The sequence below is a fragment of the Aythya fuligula genome, chromosome 9, assembly GCF_009819795.1.
Source record: "Aythya fuligula isolate bAytFul2 chromosome 9, bAytFul2.pri, whole genome shotgun sequence".
In the NCBI taxonomy this organism is placed as follows: domain Eukaryota; kingdom Metazoa; phylum Chordata; class Aves; order Anseriformes; family Anatidae; genus Aythya; species Aythya fuligula.
Genome location: NC_045567.1, coordinates 9539973 through 9561229, shown reverse-complemented (window position 1 = coordinate 9561229; position 21257 = coordinate 9539973). Strand labels below are relative to the sequence as shown.

The 21257-nt window shown below is 42.3% G+C and overlaps 1 protein-coding gene across 2 annotated transcripts in view; it reads left to right on the top strand.

Annotated features, from left to right (window-relative positions):
• The window catches only part of INPP5D (inositol polyphosphate-5-phosphatase D), a 52364-nt gene extending 37248 nt beyond the window's left edge, over positions 1–15116 (top strand). The window contains exons 12-28 of one of the 2 annotated variants that reach the window (XM_032193692.1): positions 352–548; positions 1366–1483; positions 1982–2078; positions 3466–3604; positions 4253–4361; positions 4517–4605; positions 4842–4923; positions 6099–6188; positions 6368–6481; positions 7595–7677; positions 8713–8800; positions 9528–9677; positions 10451–10544; positions 10786–10893; positions 11491–11763; positions 12974–13550; positions 14231–15116. In XM_032193692.1, coding sequence (XP_032049583.1) covers positions 352–548; positions 1366–1483; positions 1982–2078; positions 3466–3604; positions 4253–4361; positions 4517–4605; positions 4842–4923; positions 6099–6188; positions 6368–6481; positions 7595–7677; positions 8713–8800; positions 9528–9677; positions 10451–10544; positions 10786–10893; positions 11491–11763; positions 12974–13550; positions 14231–14233 — 2411 coding nt within the window. In that variant the 3' untranslated portion in view covers positions 14234–15116. Of the gene's footprint in view, positions 1–351; positions 549–1365; positions 1484–1981; positions 2079–3465; positions 3605–4252; positions 4362–4516; positions 4606–4841; positions 4924–6098; positions 6189–6367; positions 6482–7594; positions 7678–8712; positions 8801–9527; positions 9678–10450; positions 10545–10785; positions 10894–11487; positions 11764–12973; positions 13551–14230 lie in introns of both variants that reach the window. The other variant, XM_032193690.1, reaches the window with a different exon arrangement.
• The last annotated feature ends 6141 nt before the right edge of the window (positions 15117–21257 follow it).

Below are 21257 nucleotides of genomic sequence, written 5' to 3'. Positions count from 1 at the left end.
AAAAGTCTGTTTCAATACTGTGAGCTTTGCTGTTTGAGCTCACAGGTAAGGTAAAGGCAGTGGCAGACCAGCAGAACAGCCGCCAACCTTAACACTCAGCTAGCCTTGGCCTTGGTAAGCTAATGAAACAAGGAAGATGGTAAAAGCAGAGTCAGTCCTTATCAAAGAGTCAGGTGGAGTTAGCATTTTTGTCACCTTAAAATAGTCTGCCCTGGCTGATACCAAACCGATACGGGACAAAGCAAATATGAAGCTTATTATTTCTGTCCCTACATGTGTATAAATGGGTTTTTGGTGTCCTGTGTTTGAACATACGCTGACTTATTGTGGTGTTTGATTTGTTAATAAAAGGTGCTGCACCTCCCCCAAAGAAGATCTCCTCCTGGTTTCTCTCCAAGGGGCAGGGGAAGACCCGTGATGACACTGCTGACTACATTCCTCATGACATCTATGTGATTGGCACACAGGAGGATCCCCAAGGAGAGAAGGAATGGCTGGAGACCCTGAGGCAATCCCTGCAGGAAATCACCAGCATCAGCTTCAAAGTGGTGAGGGGTTATTCCAATCATTGTGCATAACTCAGGCATAGGAGGAGAGCACATGTTGTGCAAATAAAAGAGACAGAGGAATAAAAAGCATTTTGCCTACGCCTCCTCTCCTTCTCTCCCCTTATTTTCATCACATTTGGCTAAGGGAGAGCAAACTAATCTGTCTGCAGACCCCATGAAGTCCTCTCCTGGAGCTGGCTGAAGGGCATATTGCTATGGGCAGTGCCCCCTCTGCCCTTCTGCCACAGCAAGGCCCCTGCCATGAAGTTCCCCAACTTGCCAGCTTGGGAGCAAGGGGCAGATGCTGAGCACCTGAGTCAAGTGGTGATGATGTTTTGACCTTCATAAAGAAGAAAATGAAAACTTTGAGCTGTAGCCTAGATCTCACCCTAGGCTATTGCACTTCTAAACCAGGATGTAACTGCACATAGGTACAATCATAAGAGAAACTGAGCCTTGCTAAGACCAGGTATGGACATTTCTAAGTAATGTCAAGAAACAAATGTAAACATACCTTGAGGTATGTTTATTTTATTTAAAATTTATTTTTAAATAAAATTTATTAATGACTCTCATGATGATTGGAAAACTGTATTTTGTGCAAGCAAGGCAATCCAACAATTACCTAGAAAACAGCACTAGAAAATAGCAAGATCCTTCCTCCCACCTTTGATTAAAATGACTGAGAGCAGATTCTGAGCACAGGAAGAAAAATTGTGTAGGAAGAGCACTAGAGAAGGAGTCAGAAAGACTGCAGCTACAGCACAGCTTGCAGATCTGTGAAGATTTACAACCTCTAACCTTCCCATTCCTGCAGATAGCCATCCACACCCTCTGGAACATCAGGATTGTTGTACTGGCCAAGCCAGAACACGAGAACCGGATCAGCCACATCTGCACAAACAATGTGAAGACGGGCATCGCAAACACGCTGGGTAAGGAACAGACCCCACCGAGTCCAAAGGACTGTTACCTATTCAATCTGTGCCGATACTGTCCTTGAAATGGAACAGTTTTCTCCACAAGACTCCTTTGAGTACGTATATGTGACGCTAGTGTTACTGAAGTTATATCCCACTAGTACTGATCATATCTTGCCCTGTAAGGGAGGAAATCTGTTTGTGTGTATACTCTGGCTTATATATATATTCCCAGCAAATGCCTTTGGGCATTTGAAAGATTGCTCTTTCTTGGGTTTCACAAAGAAATTGCACTTCTTTCGCTTCAGCATTTTTTTTTGTTCACATCCTTTAGAAAATTTGTTACCACGTTGCATGCAGCGTGTACTAATTTTTTCTCTGCTGATTAAGTCAACTTACTTCTCTTCTCCAACCTCCACTTCACTTAAGATGTGCTAGCTGTTTTTTTGTCTTTGCTAGACTCAGCCTGGAGGTAGATTGATCTTTTGACCTTTTTGGCTTATCTTTTCCCAGGTAATAAAGGAGCCGTGGGGGTGTCATTTATGTTTAATGGAACCTCCTTTGGGTTTGTTAACAGCCATTTGACTTCAGGAAGTGAAAAGAAGCACAGGTAAAATACGTCTTCCCCCCTCTCAAAAATGGATGTTGACCCAGGGTGAAATTCTCTGAGCCATGTTTGGAAGGAACCCCCACCAGACAGTTGCAGGCATGTTTTCCTGACCCTAAACATGTTAAATGTCGCCTTGGAGCAACCTCTGCTAAACACCTTGCTTACAGTGTCACCTTTTAAATGAGCAACTTCTGCTATACAGTCACACTGCATGGGTGCAGGTGAAGAAAACAGCAAAATGATTTCAGCACCAAGTGTAAAGATCTTGCACAACACCTGTGTAACCTGTCATGCAAGCCCAGTACATGAGGAAAACAGTTCCCTGATTTACAGTGTTGTGGAGAGCTGCAGGAAGGCCATTCCCACCCAAAAATACTGTGCTGAAGGGGTCTGTGTGCCTCACCCTAGGAAGTGCTGTGAGCACCGGAGCTTTGCTGCACCCTGAGGCACACCTGAGAAAGATCCTGTTGGGCAGAACATACTGTGAGGCATACTAAGAATTATTTCCATGGTGGCTAATTTTCTATACTGAGCCCTGAAATTAGTTTCTGAGGTGTAGGTAGGGGTCCTGTGCAGCACAGCACTGGAAGGCAAAGATCTGACATTGGTGGGAGTTCCATGCCCATGCTGGGAGGAGCTGGAGCAGTTGGAAGGAATTGTTTTGAAAGCAAAGAGGAGCTGAAATGAAGTCATTTGCCTTGCCATCTTTCCTGGTCCAGGACTCAGAAAACAGATGGTGTGGGATTTCTGCACAGGATCTCTGCCACTGATGGAGTTAACTTCTATGAAATAGTTCCCCAGTGCCTGGAATAGCTGCCAAAATCTAGTTATGTGTTTCCTGATGAAAGCTGAAGGCAACAGTCTAATGCTGGGTTTCTAGGACTTGCAGCTCAGAAAAATACAGCTGCAGGAGGCAACATAAGTGGTTTTAGGACAGGTTTTGACCCTTTCAGTTCAGGTAGAAACAGCCTGACACCCAAAGTAGGGCAGTCAGGAGCTGGTATAAATGCCACTGCCCCCTCCTCATGGCCACTGGCCCCCAGCTTCCCAGGCCACATGTGGCAGAAGCTGTATCATGAGAACAGCAGCCTGTGCGGTCCCATGTGTACCTGCACCAGCTTCTGCTCCTTCCCCAGGTTACATCTGTGCTGCATTATTGGTGGTATGAAGTAGGTTGGATCACCAGGAGACACTGAGCACATTTCCTGGGCCTGTCCCCTGAGGTGCAGAGCGAGAGAGGGATGGCAAGTTCTCATCTTCAGCTCTGCTCTTTAACTGTTGAGCCAGATTGGTTTCTGCCTGGTAAAGTGGCGCACTCTGCCAGCCCAGGCAGTTAGAAATTGCATGGCAATTTAGTATGTCAGGCAGATGTTTCTTGTCTTGACAGACGCAACCAGAACTACACGAACATCCTGCGCTTCCTGACACTGGGAGACAAGAAACTGAGTCCATTTAACATCACTCATCGCTTTACTCATCTCTTCTGGCTGGGAGACCTGAACTACCGCGTGGAACAGCCCCCAACGGTTAGGGCCTCTGCATGAATCCCTGGAGAGACAAACTACAGTGTTGCTTTAGAAGCACTGTCTTTTTCTAATCTAGGGCAACATGGCATAAAAAGTGGTAGAAAGAGGGGGGGCAGAAGGGATTTCCCAAGGCACGAATGTGACATCAGCTGAGGGAGAGTAAGGAAATCCTCTTTGCCCTGTCTAAGGCTTAATGGACCCAGGGCACACCAGGAATGCCATCTGGTATGCTTCGCTGCTCCTGCTTTGCTTCCCCAAACCTGCACCACCCTACTTCCCTCCCACTGTGAAGAGATATCTGTCTATGAACAGCTAGATGCAGAGATTGTCTTTCTGCTCTGTTTGGTTGGCTTCAAGTGGCTCAGAACAGGACTTCAGAACAGGCTAGCCATAATAAACATCAGATAGGCTTCAGTGGGCTTTGTGTGTGCATGCTCATGTAGGGGATATGTCAACATTTTGTTGAAAAACAGGGAAATGTTCAGCCAGACAGCAAAGATTGGGCCTTTCAGTAAATGGAAAGGTGGGCAGGTGACAAGGGGTATGGCTGTGTGAAACAGGTCAGAAGCACTTGCCTCCTCATCCGTGAAGGAGTATTTATAAGAAGGTTCTGCATCATCTGCAGCTCTGCTGTTTCCCTGTTGGCAGGAAGCGGAGAATATTATCCAGAAGATCAGGCAGCAGCAGTATCCGGAGCTGCTGGCTTTCGACCAGCTTCTCATAGAGAGGAAAGACCACAAGGTGTTTCTGCAGTTTGGTAAGATTATAGTTCTTTGGTAGGTTCCTCTCCCAGTTCCAGCAACTTTCTCTGCCAGAGCTGACGTGGGACAGGGTGCACAGAGCAGTGGCTGTCTTGCCCAGCTGCGGGATCTCAACAGGCCAAACTGTAACCAAGCTGTCTCTCTGTTTTAGAGGAAGAAGAGATTACTTTTGCTCCAACCTACCGTTTTGAAAGAGGTACCCGGGAGAAGTATGCTTACACCAAGCAAAAAGCTACAGGGGTAGGTGAAAACTGATTTCACTTCATGAGTATATAGCAGAGCAGGGAAGGTAACACCTACTGAAGGAAGTGACCAAAACAAATCTTTCCATGTTCTGCGCTCATAGCATTTTGAAAGGAGTTGATCCAGACAAAAAGATTTAACACAAATATAGTGCTTGGGCAAGCGAATTTCCTGTTCTTTTGTGAACTTGTCCTTTCCCTTCTTCTTGACATCAGTTCTCCTTTGGTTTGCAGATGAAGTACAATTTGCCGTCCTGGTGTGATCGAGTGCTCTGGAAATCATACCCCATGGTGCACGTTGTCTGTCAGTCCTATGGTGGGTAGATAGCAGATTGTAGATAGCAAAGCAATCAGTCTGAAACGGAAATGATTCAGAGCAGTCTGTAGGAATCTCCCTGCACTGCCAGGCACTCAGCATAGAGGGACCTGATGTTAAACCATGCAGACTGGATCCAAATCTCTCTGCCTGTAACCTTACAAAGTTGGGAATTAATTCTGTTACTCTTTTATATGCAGAATAGCACTTAGGCAGCTGCAGCTGTCCAGCTTTAGGATACACTATAGGAGCCTTTTATACCAGTTATTTCTTGGCAACAACAACTGCACTTTTCCATGCAGTTGCCACCAGGAGCTCCTTGTTGGTGCCAGCAGGACGGACCCTTCGTACATGGTCCAGTCTGCAGAGGCTGGAGCTGCAAATATCTCTCTTCTACCAATTCATATTCCAGAAGGATGTGTGGTACTAGGGACTAGGTACTAGGCACGTAGGGAAGAGGGCAAACCTGTAAGACCTGTTTAAAAAAGACCTAGATACTAGTTCCTGAAATTTCATTGACTATATGTAGAACTAATCATGTAGGTATAATGATGATGATTTTTCTGTGCATGAGATTGAGAAGAGGGCTGCAGAAGTCTCTTGCTGGATAAACTGGACTGACATGATCACAAAACCTATGATGATGGAATGTGTTGTTAAATTAAGCACCTCTAGGAGTATGGCGTCTGCCTATACACCCTTCTGTTCAATGGGCTGGGCTATCTGGAACTCACTGTGTGCCTAGATAATGCCAAGCCATTACTTACTCCACTGTTAATTTTGTGCCATGAGTGGGTCTGTAGTGCAGAAGTGGCAACGATGTATTCCCATGTGATTGCCTGCCCTATTAGAGCTTGAAGTAGCTGTGCACCTTGCAGACATAACCAAGACCACCACGAGGGTTTTCAGTATTGGGGAAATGTAACATTGATAGTCACTTGCAAAATGATGTGGTAAAGTTGTGTCCATTAAATAAATCTTCCTGTATTTTGAGAGAAGAGTTACATTCCTATATACTAATATGAGATTATGTAGAAACACCTTTGACTGTCGCAGTTACCACAGCGACAGTTATGTTTTCTGGAAAATTACTGAATAATATTCCTATTGCAGTGATCTCAATGGAGCAGGGCAGAAATGCAGGGTGGTAACTATTGTCCCTCTCTTGTCGGCAGGCTGCACCACTGACATCATGACAAGTGACCACAGTCCCGTGTTTGCCACCTTTGAAGTGGGAGTCTCCTCACAGTTTGTTTCAAAGAATGGTTAGTCAGACTGAGTGCAAATGTACTGTCTTGGATATATCTGTCTTTGTATCTTTGGATATAAGATGCCACATATTGTGTATATCGAAAGAAAAAGCTGATTCTCAAATAGTCCATTCAAAAATGCCCTCTCTTTTTCTCCTACTGAAAATATTCTCATTTTCCCTCCTCTTTCCTAGACTCCAAGTACACAGACTCCCAAGGGGAGATTGAGTTCCTGCACTGCTATGCTACTCTAAAGACCAAGTCCCAGACCAAGTTCTACATTGAGTTTCACTCTAGCTGCTTAGAAGGTATGGGTTTACCCATCTTTATTCTTTCTGTTAAAGTTCCCTGTTTGTTTGAATTAATTCCCCTTCCTTTGGCTTTGATCTAAATAAATGGCTGTGTAGGTCACTTGTTTCAGTGCAAAAAAGGAATGTCCTAGAGATCTGTTGCATTCTGCAAGTCATCCTTTACTGTCAGCAATACTTACAGCCATTTAGCTGTAATCCATGCTTAGTCACGTAACCTTTTGCCATTTCTTCCATCTTGTCTGGCAATCTGATCATCTCTTCCTTGAAGAGAAATGTGTATTGTTCTTGTTTCTGCACACAAAAAAATATCTATTTAGCTAACACACGATTGATTAAACTTCTAATCATGCCTGCTACAAGTGATCAGGTGCTTTCAAAATAAAGCATCTGCATTGGTCTAATAAATATAACACGGTTCCCCTGGTTTGAAAAGAACAAATCAGAGGATCAGCTTAAAGTGAAAAGAAAGATGGTGTGATGACTCTGTAAATGGGACTGTGTACCTACCAGCACTACATATTTTACTCTCTGTCCATGTGCTGCAGGGCTGAGTCTCAGCTGTTTATGTAATGCAAGCCTACATGCCCTTACTGTGCTTTTTTTAAGCAATCTCCATCACAGGACTGCTCTTCTAAGTGGGACAGCATGCCTTCGTTGTACGCTTCATCACATTATTGCATGTCAGAGAGCTGTGTCAAAGACAGTTCCATAAAAGATTATTTTTTGGCTGTATCAAAATTTGCATAAATTTCTATGGAAACAGTGTATTACGAATCTTAAATTAGAATTTCAAAAGTGTGCTATCTTGAGTGGCGTAGGAAGAGCTGTCATGTTCTTATCCTCCAGTCCATGTATGCACTGAGCTTTTCAGTGCCAAGCTGAACTGTAAAATAAAACCACTTAACAATGCCCCATTAAGATCACTTGTAAATTTTCCATGTAAACGTTTACCTGTAGCTCAAACCATAAGCTTCTTAATACTTTTAAAACTTGTGTCCGAGTAGGAAAGTAAACGTTGGCCTTTTGGAGATCTAGCATCTGAAAAGGCCAAATTCTTGCCAAGTTCTTGCTGTCTCTCTTCTGGTGATCTCCTTTCTCATCACTTTGTAGGTTTTGTAAAGAGCCAGGAAGGAGAAAATGAGGATGGAAACGAAGGGGAGCTTGTGGTAAAGTTCATTGATGCTCTTCCAAAGGTAAGCTGGAAATATCCCTATAGAAGAGAAGCCTTCCACTTGCATCCCATAAGCAACATTAAGTCTTCTGCTTATATAATACTGTTTTCAGGAATATTGTTGTGGCCTTATTTACACCCAAAAGAGTTCATAAGAATGCGGGATGTACTTAAGCCAAGTAGTTTATAAGAAGGAAAGGACTTGCCTGCCAGCATACTTCCATCTGCATCAGAAATTTTGCTGGCATGATTATGTCACTCATGCGCATGACTTTTCTCCTCACCTTTTAAGTGAACACAACTGTGTCGAGAAGTCTTTTAAACAGGTCTGTTTTTTTGTTTGTTTTAGATGGAAGATAAAACAGAATAAAGAGTAACTCTGCCCCAGAGTTTCTTTGCCTTGTCAGAAAAGGTTTTTTCTTAGTATATCTGTGAAAAGTTAACTAAGTATTTTTTACCAGTGTTAAAAAGAACATCAGTGGCCAGATGTAGTGTTCTGTACCTCAGTGTCAGAGACAAGTCCTATCCTTGATATTGGAGCCGTTCTCTGTTTCCAGGCATGGTGGGAGCTAGAATAATTATCAGAGCTGTTGGATTTTGAACAAATATGTATGTCAGTACGTTTCTGAATAGCCCAAAACAGGAACTGCAGACTTTGGAAAGAATGCCTTACACTCAGAGGCTGGGGAAAGATTCTACAATAAGCAATTGTAATAAGAGCCAAACAGATTTTGGGGAACAGCCTGTAATGAGAGTCCAGATCACTTCCTCCTAGAGCAGTTTTCAGTCCTGCATTGTAGGAAAAAAATGCAGCTGAGCCCAACACAAGTGATTTGTAGCATCCTAGCTGCTGTGCGGGGCGTGAGAGTGGGAGACTCTAGGAAGTGTAACATCCTATCACAGACCTCCAAACATGACTGAAGAGCCTGAACCTGGGCATGACATGATACCCTCACAGGTCTGTCCAGCTGAATTTTGTTCGTTTGGGATTGAGGCACAGGGAGAACTTGGTTCATGTAGCGAACCTGTTGTATTTACCCACATTAATTTCTTTCAGCTGACTCCAATCATCTCAGACCCAGAATACCTACTGGATCAACACATCCTGATCAGCATTAAGTCATCAGACAGTGATGAATCTTACGGTAAATGCTTAGCTATAAAGTTCTGGATGAGTCAAAATCTACTTAGTTTTTCCCAAATCGCTGGAAGAGTGGGAGAGAACAGAACTAACTCTTACAGACTGAACATCTATGATGCTCTGACTTCTGATTTAGAGCTCAATACATACAAAAATATATTGTGGGCAATATTTTATAAGGTAATGATGCTTAGAGGACTATGAACTAGAGTCATCAATCTGTGTAAACTTTACAAGCCATAAAAGAGTAGTGGCTTAAAAAGAAAGTACTCTACTGGAATTAAACCAGGAGTCAGTCTGTTTAAATGCGTTTGTTCAGCACATGCAAATCCTGTTTCACTTGCAATTACTTGATGCATTTCTCCTGGCTACAGAAAAGTCATTGTCACTGCTGCTTGCTTCCAAGTACTAATCAGCTAGCCTGCAGTCCTTGTCCACAGAAGGCTCTCTGCTGTAATCACATTAACTGACATGGCAGTTACCTGCTCACGTTTTCCTTATCAGTCATGGAAGCTCAGCACCCTGTAGTTGCCTGCTGGTGTCTGGAATGTCCAAGTCCTTCACAAACGTGTGAGGAAGTGTAAAAGAAATACGACAGTCTTTACCATGGTCCAGAGCAGATTCTCTCCAGTAATCTTGGCCCTGTCTGCACAGATGTAGATGACTGACATGACAAAGGGAATTCAGTGCTTTTTTTCTTAGTCCGAGGCTTATTACTTTTCATCTTCTAGGGGAAGGCTGCATTGCCCTGCGAATAGAAGCAACAGAATCCTTAGTTCCTATCCATACTGTGCTGACACACCATGGTGAGAAAACAGGGGTCTTCCAAGGTGAAATCAAGTTGCAAACATCACAAGGAAAGCAGAGAGAGAAACTGTATGGTAAGGAACTAGATCATCTCTGTAACACTCACAGTAGAGTATTCCATTTTAGAAGATGTCTGATAACTATCAAGGAATTGAAAATTATACTTGCAGTGCTATTAGTCCCAAATAGTAAGAGTTTTTGATGCTAACTGCACAAAGATATATTTTTTATTGTTAGCTCTCAGGAGTATAGCCATGCTGTGAGAAATTCACAGCAATTCCATTTGTTTTTTTCTTTTTCATCATTCATGTAAATTTGACAGACTGAGAGAGCCCCCTGTCTGTCACTGATACTGGTTTTATTGAATGATGATACCTTATTTTCACTTGCAGTGGCTATATGGTAAAGTGCCAAAGCTGTCCCTCCACTAGTCAGCCCGGGGTGCATCTGCAAACAGTATGTGAGGCTCTCAAGGAGCAATTTCTCATCTAAAAGTTCACAAACCTGTCTTATTATCACCGTGCTGCCTGCTGTTCTCTTTCAGAATACAAAAGTAGCCTAAGGATATTTACTACTATCCTTGATGTTAAAATGACCTGTATATGACTGTTTGGGGGCTTGCAACCTTTGTTTGTATTTCAGAATAGACACTGGCTTTCCTATGTCACCAAAACATGATATGAATTAGTGGGCAGTCGAAAACATAACAGCAACAACTGTTTAGAACCAGCTCCCTGTCATTCTAATACACGTTGAGATGCCTTAATAAAAGCAGTAATGCAGAAAACCTAGGGAACTGGACTCTGAAGCTGCCCAAGCACTCCTTAATGCCTTTTCTTTCCTCCAGATTTTGTCAAGGTTGAACGTGATGAAATCACTGGGCAGAAACCAAAGAACATCAGCAATTTAGAGACTAATAAAGACTGGGATCAGGCTAACAGGTAAAGGGCAAAGGGGTAAATCAGTTACTGAAAACTAGTTGGTTCAATAAATCTAAAGCTGGGCTTGCTGTGGTTTTAATAGGCATGATGAGCACTGGGATGCTGCCTTTGTGGCCCTCTGGTCAGCACTGGTCAATTCTTCTGAGTTCAAAGCTTTGAAAGCTGAGAATATTTAAGTCAAACTGGGCAGCTGCACTCCATTTACACCTCTCCTTAAGAAGGGTCCTTTCATTTCCAACAGAAAACCAAAATCTACTCATTTGATGGCCAAAGAGGCAGCAGCCATTGCTCGCTACTGGGGGAGTGCTTCCTCTTCTCCAGACAACCCGGGAAAGGAGGATATGTTACGGTAATCTTGCTGCCTTACCTCTGCCATTTTAGGTGGGAAGCTATGCTTAAACTGCTTGTCTTGTTTTCTGAGAGCGCTGCCTTCTGCCTGCAAATCTATACGAGTACACCTCAGAAGGCCAAATGTCTCTCCTGTTGCTCCAGCACCATATTTCTACACTGTGCAATGCTGTCCAGTGCTGTGATCTGCTTCTTGCTTTCAGCCATCCCGCTGCAGCTGCCCGCTGAACTGCTGGGCCCCAAACCCTGTACAATTGTTGTTTGCCCCTGCATGTGGCTGCAAAAGCTGAGCACTAGTGCGCTCTGCAGCCTGGAAATGGAAGTGTCTGCCACAGCCAGAGAAACTATGTGGGGCTGGGGGAGGTGGCCTGGACCTAGCTGCTTCCTCTCCAGTGACCCAGAGGAGCTAGGTGCTAGCAGGACTCCCACTTAGTCTCTGATTCTGAAACAACAGTGACAAAAAAAAAAAAAAAAAGCACAGTAGGTGGTATTGAATCAAAGCAGTCAGTGGGCACTAACTCCTTTGTAGCTGGCAGAGAGACAGAAAAAAACGTATTTTTTCATGTATCTTTCTAACAATATTTTTTCTCTTCAGCAGCTGCACTCCCACAGACATCAGCAACCCCAACTACCTGGGGATGGCTGCTTTCTCGCAGCAACCTTCTGCAACAAGCCAGATTAAGCAGATACCGTCATCAGACCAGCTATCTTTCTGGAACTACGAGCAGAATCCCAAAGAGAATACCTCTGTAATGGGACAGAGGGAGCCATCCTCCACATCACCCTCCTTGTCACCTCTATCTCCAAAACCGTCCCTCCAGCCTCCAGTTACAGTAAACAGAAGCATCTCCAGTAGGAGTCAAGAGCATCTGTGAGTCTTTGCCTTTTACACTGAGACTATTCCCCTTCTCCTCTATTATTCTGCATGGTTGCTGTTTCATTATCTGTAAGAACAGATGGAATATATTCTTTCAGCCTTTTATCTCTAGAATTAGAAATAGGTAAGGGAAGGTCGCAAGTGCAGGCATCACATACTCAAAAGAAACTAGTGTACTAGTTCCTCAGACTTTGGTGAAAGGAAAGCCAAAAATATGTGTCCAAATTTAATTTTCTACCAGCTGGGTTCTAGAGAGAAGGAGAAGACTACAGAGTTAGCTGTACTAACAAAGAAGAAAAATTAGGAGTTGAGCTTTAGGAGTTGAGATGGGAAGGAGAGCTCCTTCACACGTCGTGTGTGCAGTACTTCAGTACTCAGTAGGATTTCTACTTGCACTACTATACAAATGTCCAACTTGCTGTAGATGTCTGCATCTATCACAAGTCTTGTTGCAGAATTCCAACTCTGCAATTGAAAATTAAAAAAAAAAAAAACTTAGTAAAGTGACGAGACTACTCTACCCCAGTGCTTGCTCAGTGCTTGTTCAGTGTCCTCATTCCAGGCCTCTTCTTCATAGTGACAGCTGCTTTCTGAGTCTGGGCTAGCGTTCACTGGTAAATGTACTCAGCACACTGTAAGACAGAACTTGCAGGAGTCACAGCTGCAAACACTGCTTCAGTCTGTTAATGTACCTGGTACAGTTTTATCCATTCCTTAGAAATACCAGATGATATTGGTAGCAAGAGGAGATTGACCTAGTTGTATAATGATCTAGCATGATGTGAGCTCTTAACTGTTACCTGTCCAGACAGCCACTTCAATCCTCCCTGCCAGATCTGAAGATTCTTATTAACATTTCAATTCAGATTTGTGTATGTCACGTAGCCATCAAAGCACTTGATACAGTTTGGCTCAGTATCTTATCTCTGTTCAAAAGAGAAGCCAAGCATCACTTTGACAAGACTGTAGTCCAGCAGGGAGTTTGTACAGCACCGTGTCTATCTGCACTCAGAGATTAAACAAGACAAAAGAAGCCATACACAATTCTGTTCTGTCCCCTGAGTTTAATTTTTATCCTGTTACTTATTTGTGCAGTCAGTTTAATTTTATCATGTTCATTTCCTATTCATTTTCTCTTAAATCAGTCAGTTTATCTTGCCTGCTCTTTAAAATTCTCTGTTTTACACTGCTTTGATGACTGTAGGCCACCTGAACCGGGGAAGAACATGGCAGAGCCTTTATTTCCGGAGGAGGGACAGCAAAAACCAGAGATGTTTGAGAACCCACTGTATGGCTGTATGGGCTCTAAGGGCAAGGTGGCATCAAAGAAAGAACAGGACTACCCCAAGGCCTCACGAAAAGAGCAGCTGCCAGTGCCCGATCAGAGCTTTCTTCTCACAAGGCCGCAAGAGCCTGAGAGCAGCAAGACCTCTGGCAAACAACCATCCCCCCCATTCCTGGTCCCCACACAGCGATTTCGCTCCTATACCTGCTCCAGCCAATCTGAAGAAAAGAATGTAAGTGAAAAGACTCAAGGCAAAACAAAGATGGCTGTGTCATCAGAAAACTCAGCACCACTCAAAAAATTAGTCAAACCTTCAAGGTCTGAAGTCAGCTCAGCCACACAGGGACAGGTCAACAAGCCGCCCCTTCCCTCCAAGAGCCGGGCAGTGCTGGACATGCAGAACTCCAAGGGCCGAGACTATCGGGACAGCTCAGAGCTGCCACACTCCGGGAAGCATCGGACAGAAGAGGGGCCAGTCAGCAGGACAACCACACCGGTGTGTTTCTTGTGGCTGTGGGAGTTTTATTAGGCTCTGGTGTCACAGCAGAAAACTACGAGGTGTACTGGCTTAATGTATGCCCTCTGTATTTCCTGCCCAAGCTCAGAGCACTGTCCCACTGACCTCCAGGGCTTGCAGAGCAGGGGATGTGAAGGAATTTCTTAAAGCAGCAGCAGTTGTTATGTTGTGAAACCGTAGTCTAAGTTTTGCATAGAGTTTTAATTGCTCCTGAACCCTTTAAGCTTGATGGCCAGATTAGAAATGCAAATAGTCAGCTACTTCATTATTGCTTGTTTGGTGTATACTGCATTGTTTCTGAGAATGCCCAAACTTGGCCTGACAGCACAAAACTGCAGTTCAGGCTGATAGGTTTGCTTTGCTGTAACTAACAGAAAAATTATTAAAAGTATTCATCTAAGGGAAGACGTATCAACTCATAGCAGCGTTGTCCAAAGACATTGGTGAGCCCTCTACAGGAATAATCATGCATCTACCTTCCTGGGCTGTTTTTGTTGTTTTCAGAAGGTCACGAGCTGGATGAAGAGTAGGGGAGGTCTTAATAAGTGGGTGTGGGACAAAAAGAGTGAGTGAGCTGTAAGTTTGTGTGTGTTTGTTTTTTTTTAATTCTTCATAAAAACGGGCAATAGACAAGCTGATGTCTTCTCTTGTCTCTACAGTGAAAACAGCATGGCATATGGCACCCTCGGAGGAGTCCTGGTGGGAAGAAAGATGGCGATTACTGCTCTGTTCACACTGATAACCTCTGGTCTGGTCCTAAAAAGACTGGGAATTTTTATTTTTGAGAGTGTATCCCTCTCTGCGATTTTGAAAGTGTTCTAGCTGAGAAGTTTAGCCTATGTTGCTCGGACCAAGAGGAGCCAGGACCACAATAACAAATGCAATTTAGCCTTTTGTAGTGTCACTTTGGTACTTCTATTAAGAGGCAGGTGGTTAAGTACATGCATTGGTAAATGTTTTGGAAAAAGAGGAAGGTACGGCATAAGGACTAGAAGATGGAAGGGGTGTGTTTAAAGAACCCCCTTTTTACAAAAGCAATTTTCTTTTATTTTGTGTTAGGGAATTCCTAATAAAGAGTGATATGTAAAAGAAAGCATTCTGAAAGCGGTACAGCTCCAAAGTATGTCAAATCCGTGGAGCAAGGAGTTAGGGGAGGGTAGGAAAAGAGTTTGAATAGCAGATTCTGATGAATGTCACACACTGTCAATGGAGCCAGCTTGGCCTCTTGTGCGAGCTCTCAAGCTGCATACATGCATTCATGCAGAGTGTGAGGGCTGGCCCTTGACACTGTAGTTCTTTTTTTTGTTTGTTTTCCCTAGCAGGTAGTGCATACCCCTAAGAAACAAAGCGAAATGCCAGAACTATGTGCAGAAATGGGAAAGAATAGACAGGCTGTATGCAGCCTAGGAGTACAGCTGCCTGAAGGGGCAGCAGTCGTTCCAGCCTTTCTTATGGCCAGCACTCTGCTTTTGAAGGATACAGGCTGGCTGGTTTTGTAGCATTCTTAATAGATTAATGCTGACCTTACTGTACACTTTTGTTCATTGACTGAGAATGAATAATGTTAACATAATTGTAATTTCTGTTATATTCATGTTAAGTATTAATGCAGTGGTTACAATTAGGCTATGCCTGTTTGTGACCTAATCATTGCTATTGTTTCCATGTTGATTAAAATAATAAAATAGTCACCTTTCTGATCATTCTTTGCTGAAAATTCAGAACTGCCTGCCGGCTGTAGTTCAGTGTTACATCAGCTCACTCAGTGACAGTAGTCCATGCCCAAAAGAAACACCACAGGCACCGAGGTGTGCTGTGAAGCTGCAACATTGCTGCTCAATACTGTAACTGAGGATACATTTGTCTCTGTGCACAGACCCTTTGTGGATACAACTGGTTTAGAAATTCTAGCACCTGCTAGCAGGTACAGTTACCAATTCTATGAGTTTAGAAAATATACTGAAAGCTTACCTGGGGTAGAAGGGGCCAAGCATAGGCTTGTGAGAATGGGTGGGAGGTGATAATTTGTAGGTACAAACCTTTTAGAAAGAGTTTTCTGTACCATATAGGTTGGGTTTTCAAGGCATCATTGCTGAAACACCTGACTCTCTTGCTGCCTCATAAGTTAGACAGTCCATCGGATTACATTCCTCTTGCTTTATTCAACAGAATCTTTCCTGCATAATTCCTTCAATTCAATTGCTCTGGTATTTCCCTGGCCCTGGGGAGGGCTTAGCTTTTCTATTTCAGATTCCAGAAGAACTTGTACAGCCACTGGAGAAAACAAAAACAAACAAACAAAAACAAAACAAAATAAATAAACACCTTCCTGGAGCAGGTGAACTTTCTATCCACTATGAAGAGTTAGATCAGCTCCTACAAAGTCTGTGGTGTGCTCATGTATGTTTGGAGATGGAAACGTGACAGGTTTTCTATGAAAAGCTTTTAATGCCTCAGTAATGAAACAGACTCAATTTGTCTGTGATGGAAGTGTTTTTCCACTGACTCCCTAAGCTGTGAGAGCTTTTCAGACGTGAATATTAGAGAACTGAATTTAAAAAATAAGTCTTGTGCCTATAGTTTTTTGTTTGTTTGTTTTAATACTTTCTGTCAAAGCCTTTAAGACGATCTCTCCTGGTTTTACTACCCATGTCCTGAACCAGATGAAACTCGTTGAGACCAAACACTAACTTCTTCTTTCTCACATATCCCTGGGTGCAGGACTCTCTCTTGCCAAATCAGAAACATTTTTCCGCAATCTCTGTTATAGTCTAATAAGTATGTACAGGCAGTGCAAGCAGAAGACAGGAAGCGAAGGGTATGAATTGTCCAAAAATTCACTGATCTTCCCCAGATGTTACCTATCTGCAACCTTCCAATGTCCATTATTTTAAGTTCTTATAATATCTGCAGTCTTGGTGTACTTATTTCCATGGAGACACAGCTGTCAAAAACGTTTTAAGTACCTGTAGTGTTGTAGAACACAGTGACTGTTTAAAACCCTGCTTCCTGCCTGCACCTGATGAATATAACACGAGTTTATTTGTCCTTTCAACTGTAAAACTATCAAAGAACTATCAAAAAACTATCTATTAAGGCTTTTCCTAAAATGCTGTACTGGGGTGTTTATTTACTTTCTGTTTAAGGTGTAGAGTCATACTGAAAATGGCTCAAGAAGGAGTGAAAATAGGAGAAGAAAAAAAGGACTAAGGGACTCCACCCCTATCCTTACTTGTTGTATCCCTTGGTTATAACGTACAGTAGAGATGCAGCAGGAGCAGACTGGTCGACTGCACAAGGAAAGTTGAGGTGAAGGTGAAAGCTCTTGAGCTGCAGTAAAAACCAACAGTTTGGTGCCATAATATATGCCAGCTGCATCTGCATGATGCTCATTTTGTCGAGGCTGAAATATTAAAAGGAGGACTTAGTAGTTTCCTCTAATTCCTACGCACAGCTGAAGCAAGAGCTGGGTGCAGCTGGAGCTATGTCTCACATAGCTGCTCGCATCTGCCTCCCAGTCACCTGTGCCTGCCTGTGAGCGCTTCTGAGGGGACTCGTTATGCAAGTGCTACAGAATGCAAGTAGTCATTTCAACATGCCAAATTTCCCGAGCGCAGAAGAGGTGTTAGCTGTAGAGGTACGCGATGTTCTTTCTATATATAAGCAAACATCCGATTATTATTCACATTAATATGAAAAAGATCTTTCTAATTCCACAGTGCGCATAGTGTTGTTGCCAATGTGGCTCTTAATAAAAAGTATTCTAGGATTGGATTTGTTTTAAGACTTCTGAAGTCTGTCAAAAAATTCCTTCCCAGTTGAATTGCAGGTTGATGGAAGAGATTTCCTTTTACCTACTGTAATTTGTTACGTTTTTTTGTGACGCATAATGAGATAAAGCATTATCAGAGTAATGTTTTGTCTCATTATGCATCACCAAATTTCTCTGAAGTTCTGTGCTCAGTTCATTACCATTATCCTGCTTTATTAATTTTATTTACAGATCATCTTTGCATTAGCTCCCAAGGCAACTAAACAAAAGGTGCATTAGACATGCGGAGTTTAATTCAGCTCTGCAGAACTATCCCCTGCTTCACAATGTCATAGGTATGAGTCCATGGTTTATTTTTGTCACATTTCTGCTTTATTTGATTTCAGCTTTGAGCAATGAATAAAATAAAGTATTGCATGAAGAGATTCAGTGACTGCAAACATGGAAGGGCTTCAACATATCCTTTTAAGTGAAAAACAACTGACGTTCTTCAGTAGCATTCAGAGAACTGTAATCAAAACTGTATTCCCAAAGATCCTGCCTTGCAGGAGACATCATGCACAATAGCCATGAGCATCTGCTGGGATTTTGGGCATTGGACTAGACAACGTCCATCCTCAGCTATGCTGTGCTTCTGTGCTTATGTTTAAGTGAAACCATTCTGTGCCAATGATGGTGATCTGCTGCACAATGTGATTATTATTAACACTTTGTTGCATTTTTTTCAAGGTCTGGACTACATTACATACAGAGTAAATTGATCTTGCGTATCATAAAACATTAGGTTATATCAGAAGTAATTGAGATAAAGATTGCAGACAACAAGGTATTAAATGTGCTCTGGAAACAATGAATGGATAGGAGTGGATGTAGGAGACAGGGTCCAGCAACAAGCAGAAAGATTGCTGAAAAGCGAGTAGAGAATCTGCAGAATGAAAAAGAATCCAGCAGAAGGGTAAGAAGTCTCCAGTAGTAACAGTTGACCCAGAGGAGGAAGGAAAGACACAGCAAAGAAAATGGAAAAGAAATGAGAGCTTTGCAACAGAAAGGATAAAGAGTGTGCATGGAAAATATGTCTAATCCATACTTTACAGCAATTTGCATCTTCATAATTGTAGTTCATAAGTATGAAGAAAACAGATGGGGGTGTCTCTCCTTTAAAATGTGAACTTGAAGACCCAAAACAAAGCCCAGTTTGAAAATGGAGCTTTCAATCTAGCTTAGTCCTTGAGAAAAACACTGCTGATCAACATCTTTCAAAAAAAGAAAAGAAAAGAAAAAAGAACATTTTAAGTTCTAAGTCAGAAAGCAGCAATTAACTGGTCAGCTCAGCAAGCTTCAGCCTGACCTCGCAATGGGTCTAAAGGAAAACTTTGGATCAGAAACTCTTCCACTCACCTTTTAACAAGGATCCATTTCATCACTTGAGTGTCAGGAGTAGGTAAGAAATCAGAACACAGCCATCTCAGCACATCATCCCTGAAAATTACATCTAGAAGGGACCCTGAAAGGTCATGTCGTCAATTTACTATATCAATAAAGGGTAAACTACAAAATTCTTCACAGAGGAATGTTTTTAACTGGCTTTATATACTTCCAGTATGGGAGTTTCTCATCTTCCTCAAGCAGTCTGTTTCCAGAACTTCACTACTCTCTCCTAATCTCTGATGTGCATTTTTTGCTGTAATTTAAGCCTTTTCAGTCTAGTTTTTCCCCTGTGAACAATCAGATCAGGTTACTGTCTTCATTTTCTGACACAGCTTGTGTGTATACTGCTCTCATGGTTCCCATCAGCCTTCTCCTCTTTAGAGTAAACAATTCCAACTGTTTAAATCTTTCCTCTGGGTCATATTTCAGTTTTTCCTGCTAGTCTACTTCAACACCCTAGATTTTCCACATCATTCTTGAAATATGCTGGCTAAAGCTGGATACGTCTCCACCAGAAACCCTGTTCTTGCTGATTAAAGGGGAAGGATCATTTTGCTGATGACAGTCCTGTTTATCTCTTTGAGATGAGGTTTGCTTTTTTGTGATAGTACGCCGTGGCTGACTCAAGCTGGTAAACCGATACAAACCTTGGATCCTTCCCTACAGCCCTTTCTGTATTTGTCTGCTGAATTATTCCTATCTGAGGTAGTACCATGCATTACAGCATCCTGCTTGTCAGGAGAGTTTTGAACTAGAAACCTACTCTCTGGCATATTTGAAGTCTTCAGTCTGCAACAACATGCCAAACAGGGGCTTGCCATCAGCAACAGGAACAGGTTCAGAAATGCAGCAGAGATCTCACAAAATGGACGGTACCTTCTAGGAGTGCTGCAGTCGCACAAAGGGCAAGCACAAAGACTCCAAGTGAAAACCTTTTTAAATGCAGACCGTAGCACAGAGCTTTCATTCGTAGTGACACTTTCTGGTGACAACACAGTGTTGGGCTACCTTTATATATTGCTGCTTCTCCATCTCCTGTTCATTTGTAAGTAATTAAACACAGAAACTGTTGTAATCTGGTCTATGATTATACCTTTAAAAGGGCGCCATGTCCCAAGGAGGGATAACCTCAGAACACAGCTAGGACAAACAGACTTCATCAGCTTTTACATTAGCAAAGGCTGGTGGAGATGTGGCATGGCCCGATGCATAGGACACCTGGGTGCAGAGGGAAGTTTTCCCAGTAATAATAATAATAATTATTATTATTATTATTATTTTATCAGATACCAGGACTAACACAGTGCCTAGCACCACTAAGAACCTTTTCAAGAGGCACTTCATGCCTAGCCTGTCAGCTGGTAAAGAACTCGCCCTCATGGCACATAGATTGCCAGCTATTTTGATATGAGCCTCTACTGTGTCTCTAAGCAATCTCACATGTCTAATGCCAGTATCTTTTCTTTCACAGCTGTTAACATCTGAAATTTCCTCCCTGTGTTTCACCCTATTCAGTATCTGCTGAAGAGGTGTTGTGTTTTTTTCACCTTTGCATGGATATATACCTACCAAACACAAAGTAGGCTTTGCATGGGAAGCAAAGTTTCAGCCTCTATGTATGTAGAATGAAACATAGCCTCATTGAAGGCACAGTTTTTATTTCTGCACTGCAGAATGAGTTTTCTGAAAATCATGAGATTTGTTAATGTCGTATTTTTTTAAAAAAACAATTTTTTTGGACAAACTGTCAGATTTTAGTAACTATGGTAGCAGAAAGATTCTTCAAATAGAGAAAGGAGCCATTTTCAGCTTGAATGCCCTGTTTTATCGTGTGTTCTTGTAACCCTTCTTGATATAAAAGGACAGCAAGATTATGATGATATGGCGCAGGCATGTGTTGTTATTGGAAAGACTGCCAGAAGCATAAGCTGAATTTAAGAGGAACTTCCTACTGAAGTGGAAAAAAGCAATGTTAGCAGGTATTGTAAAAAATCAGGATGTCTTACCCATGATGAAAATCATAGATTAAAGAAAAGTGAGCATTTTTAGTATGTTATGATTTTTCTAGGATTTAAATGTTTACAGATGACGATTTATTGAAATCCTTCCCTTGGAATAGTCTAGCCAATATTTTAAACAGTAAAATGTATACAGTGTTTTCAATAATTTATGTAATGCCTGAGGACGATTTTTTTATACCAATAGTGGACAATTATTTTCTCTCACACTTTTAGTGAGAAAAGACTAGTCAGGTATGAGCAGAAGGATTTTTGTTGGGAGGCTGAAAGAAAACAGGTGGTTAGCAATTAAAAGGTAATGACTTTGGGGCTGATTACATATTAAGGACAAGAAAAAGCCTTAGGAAAGGAGCAACTGAGTCTTCTCCCTTCTCATGTTTCATGTTTGCTTTCCTCTTTCTCTGCAGAGGATTAAAATATAGAGAAGATTTGAAAGGATGCATTTCTCTCAGCTCTGTCTGTCAACAG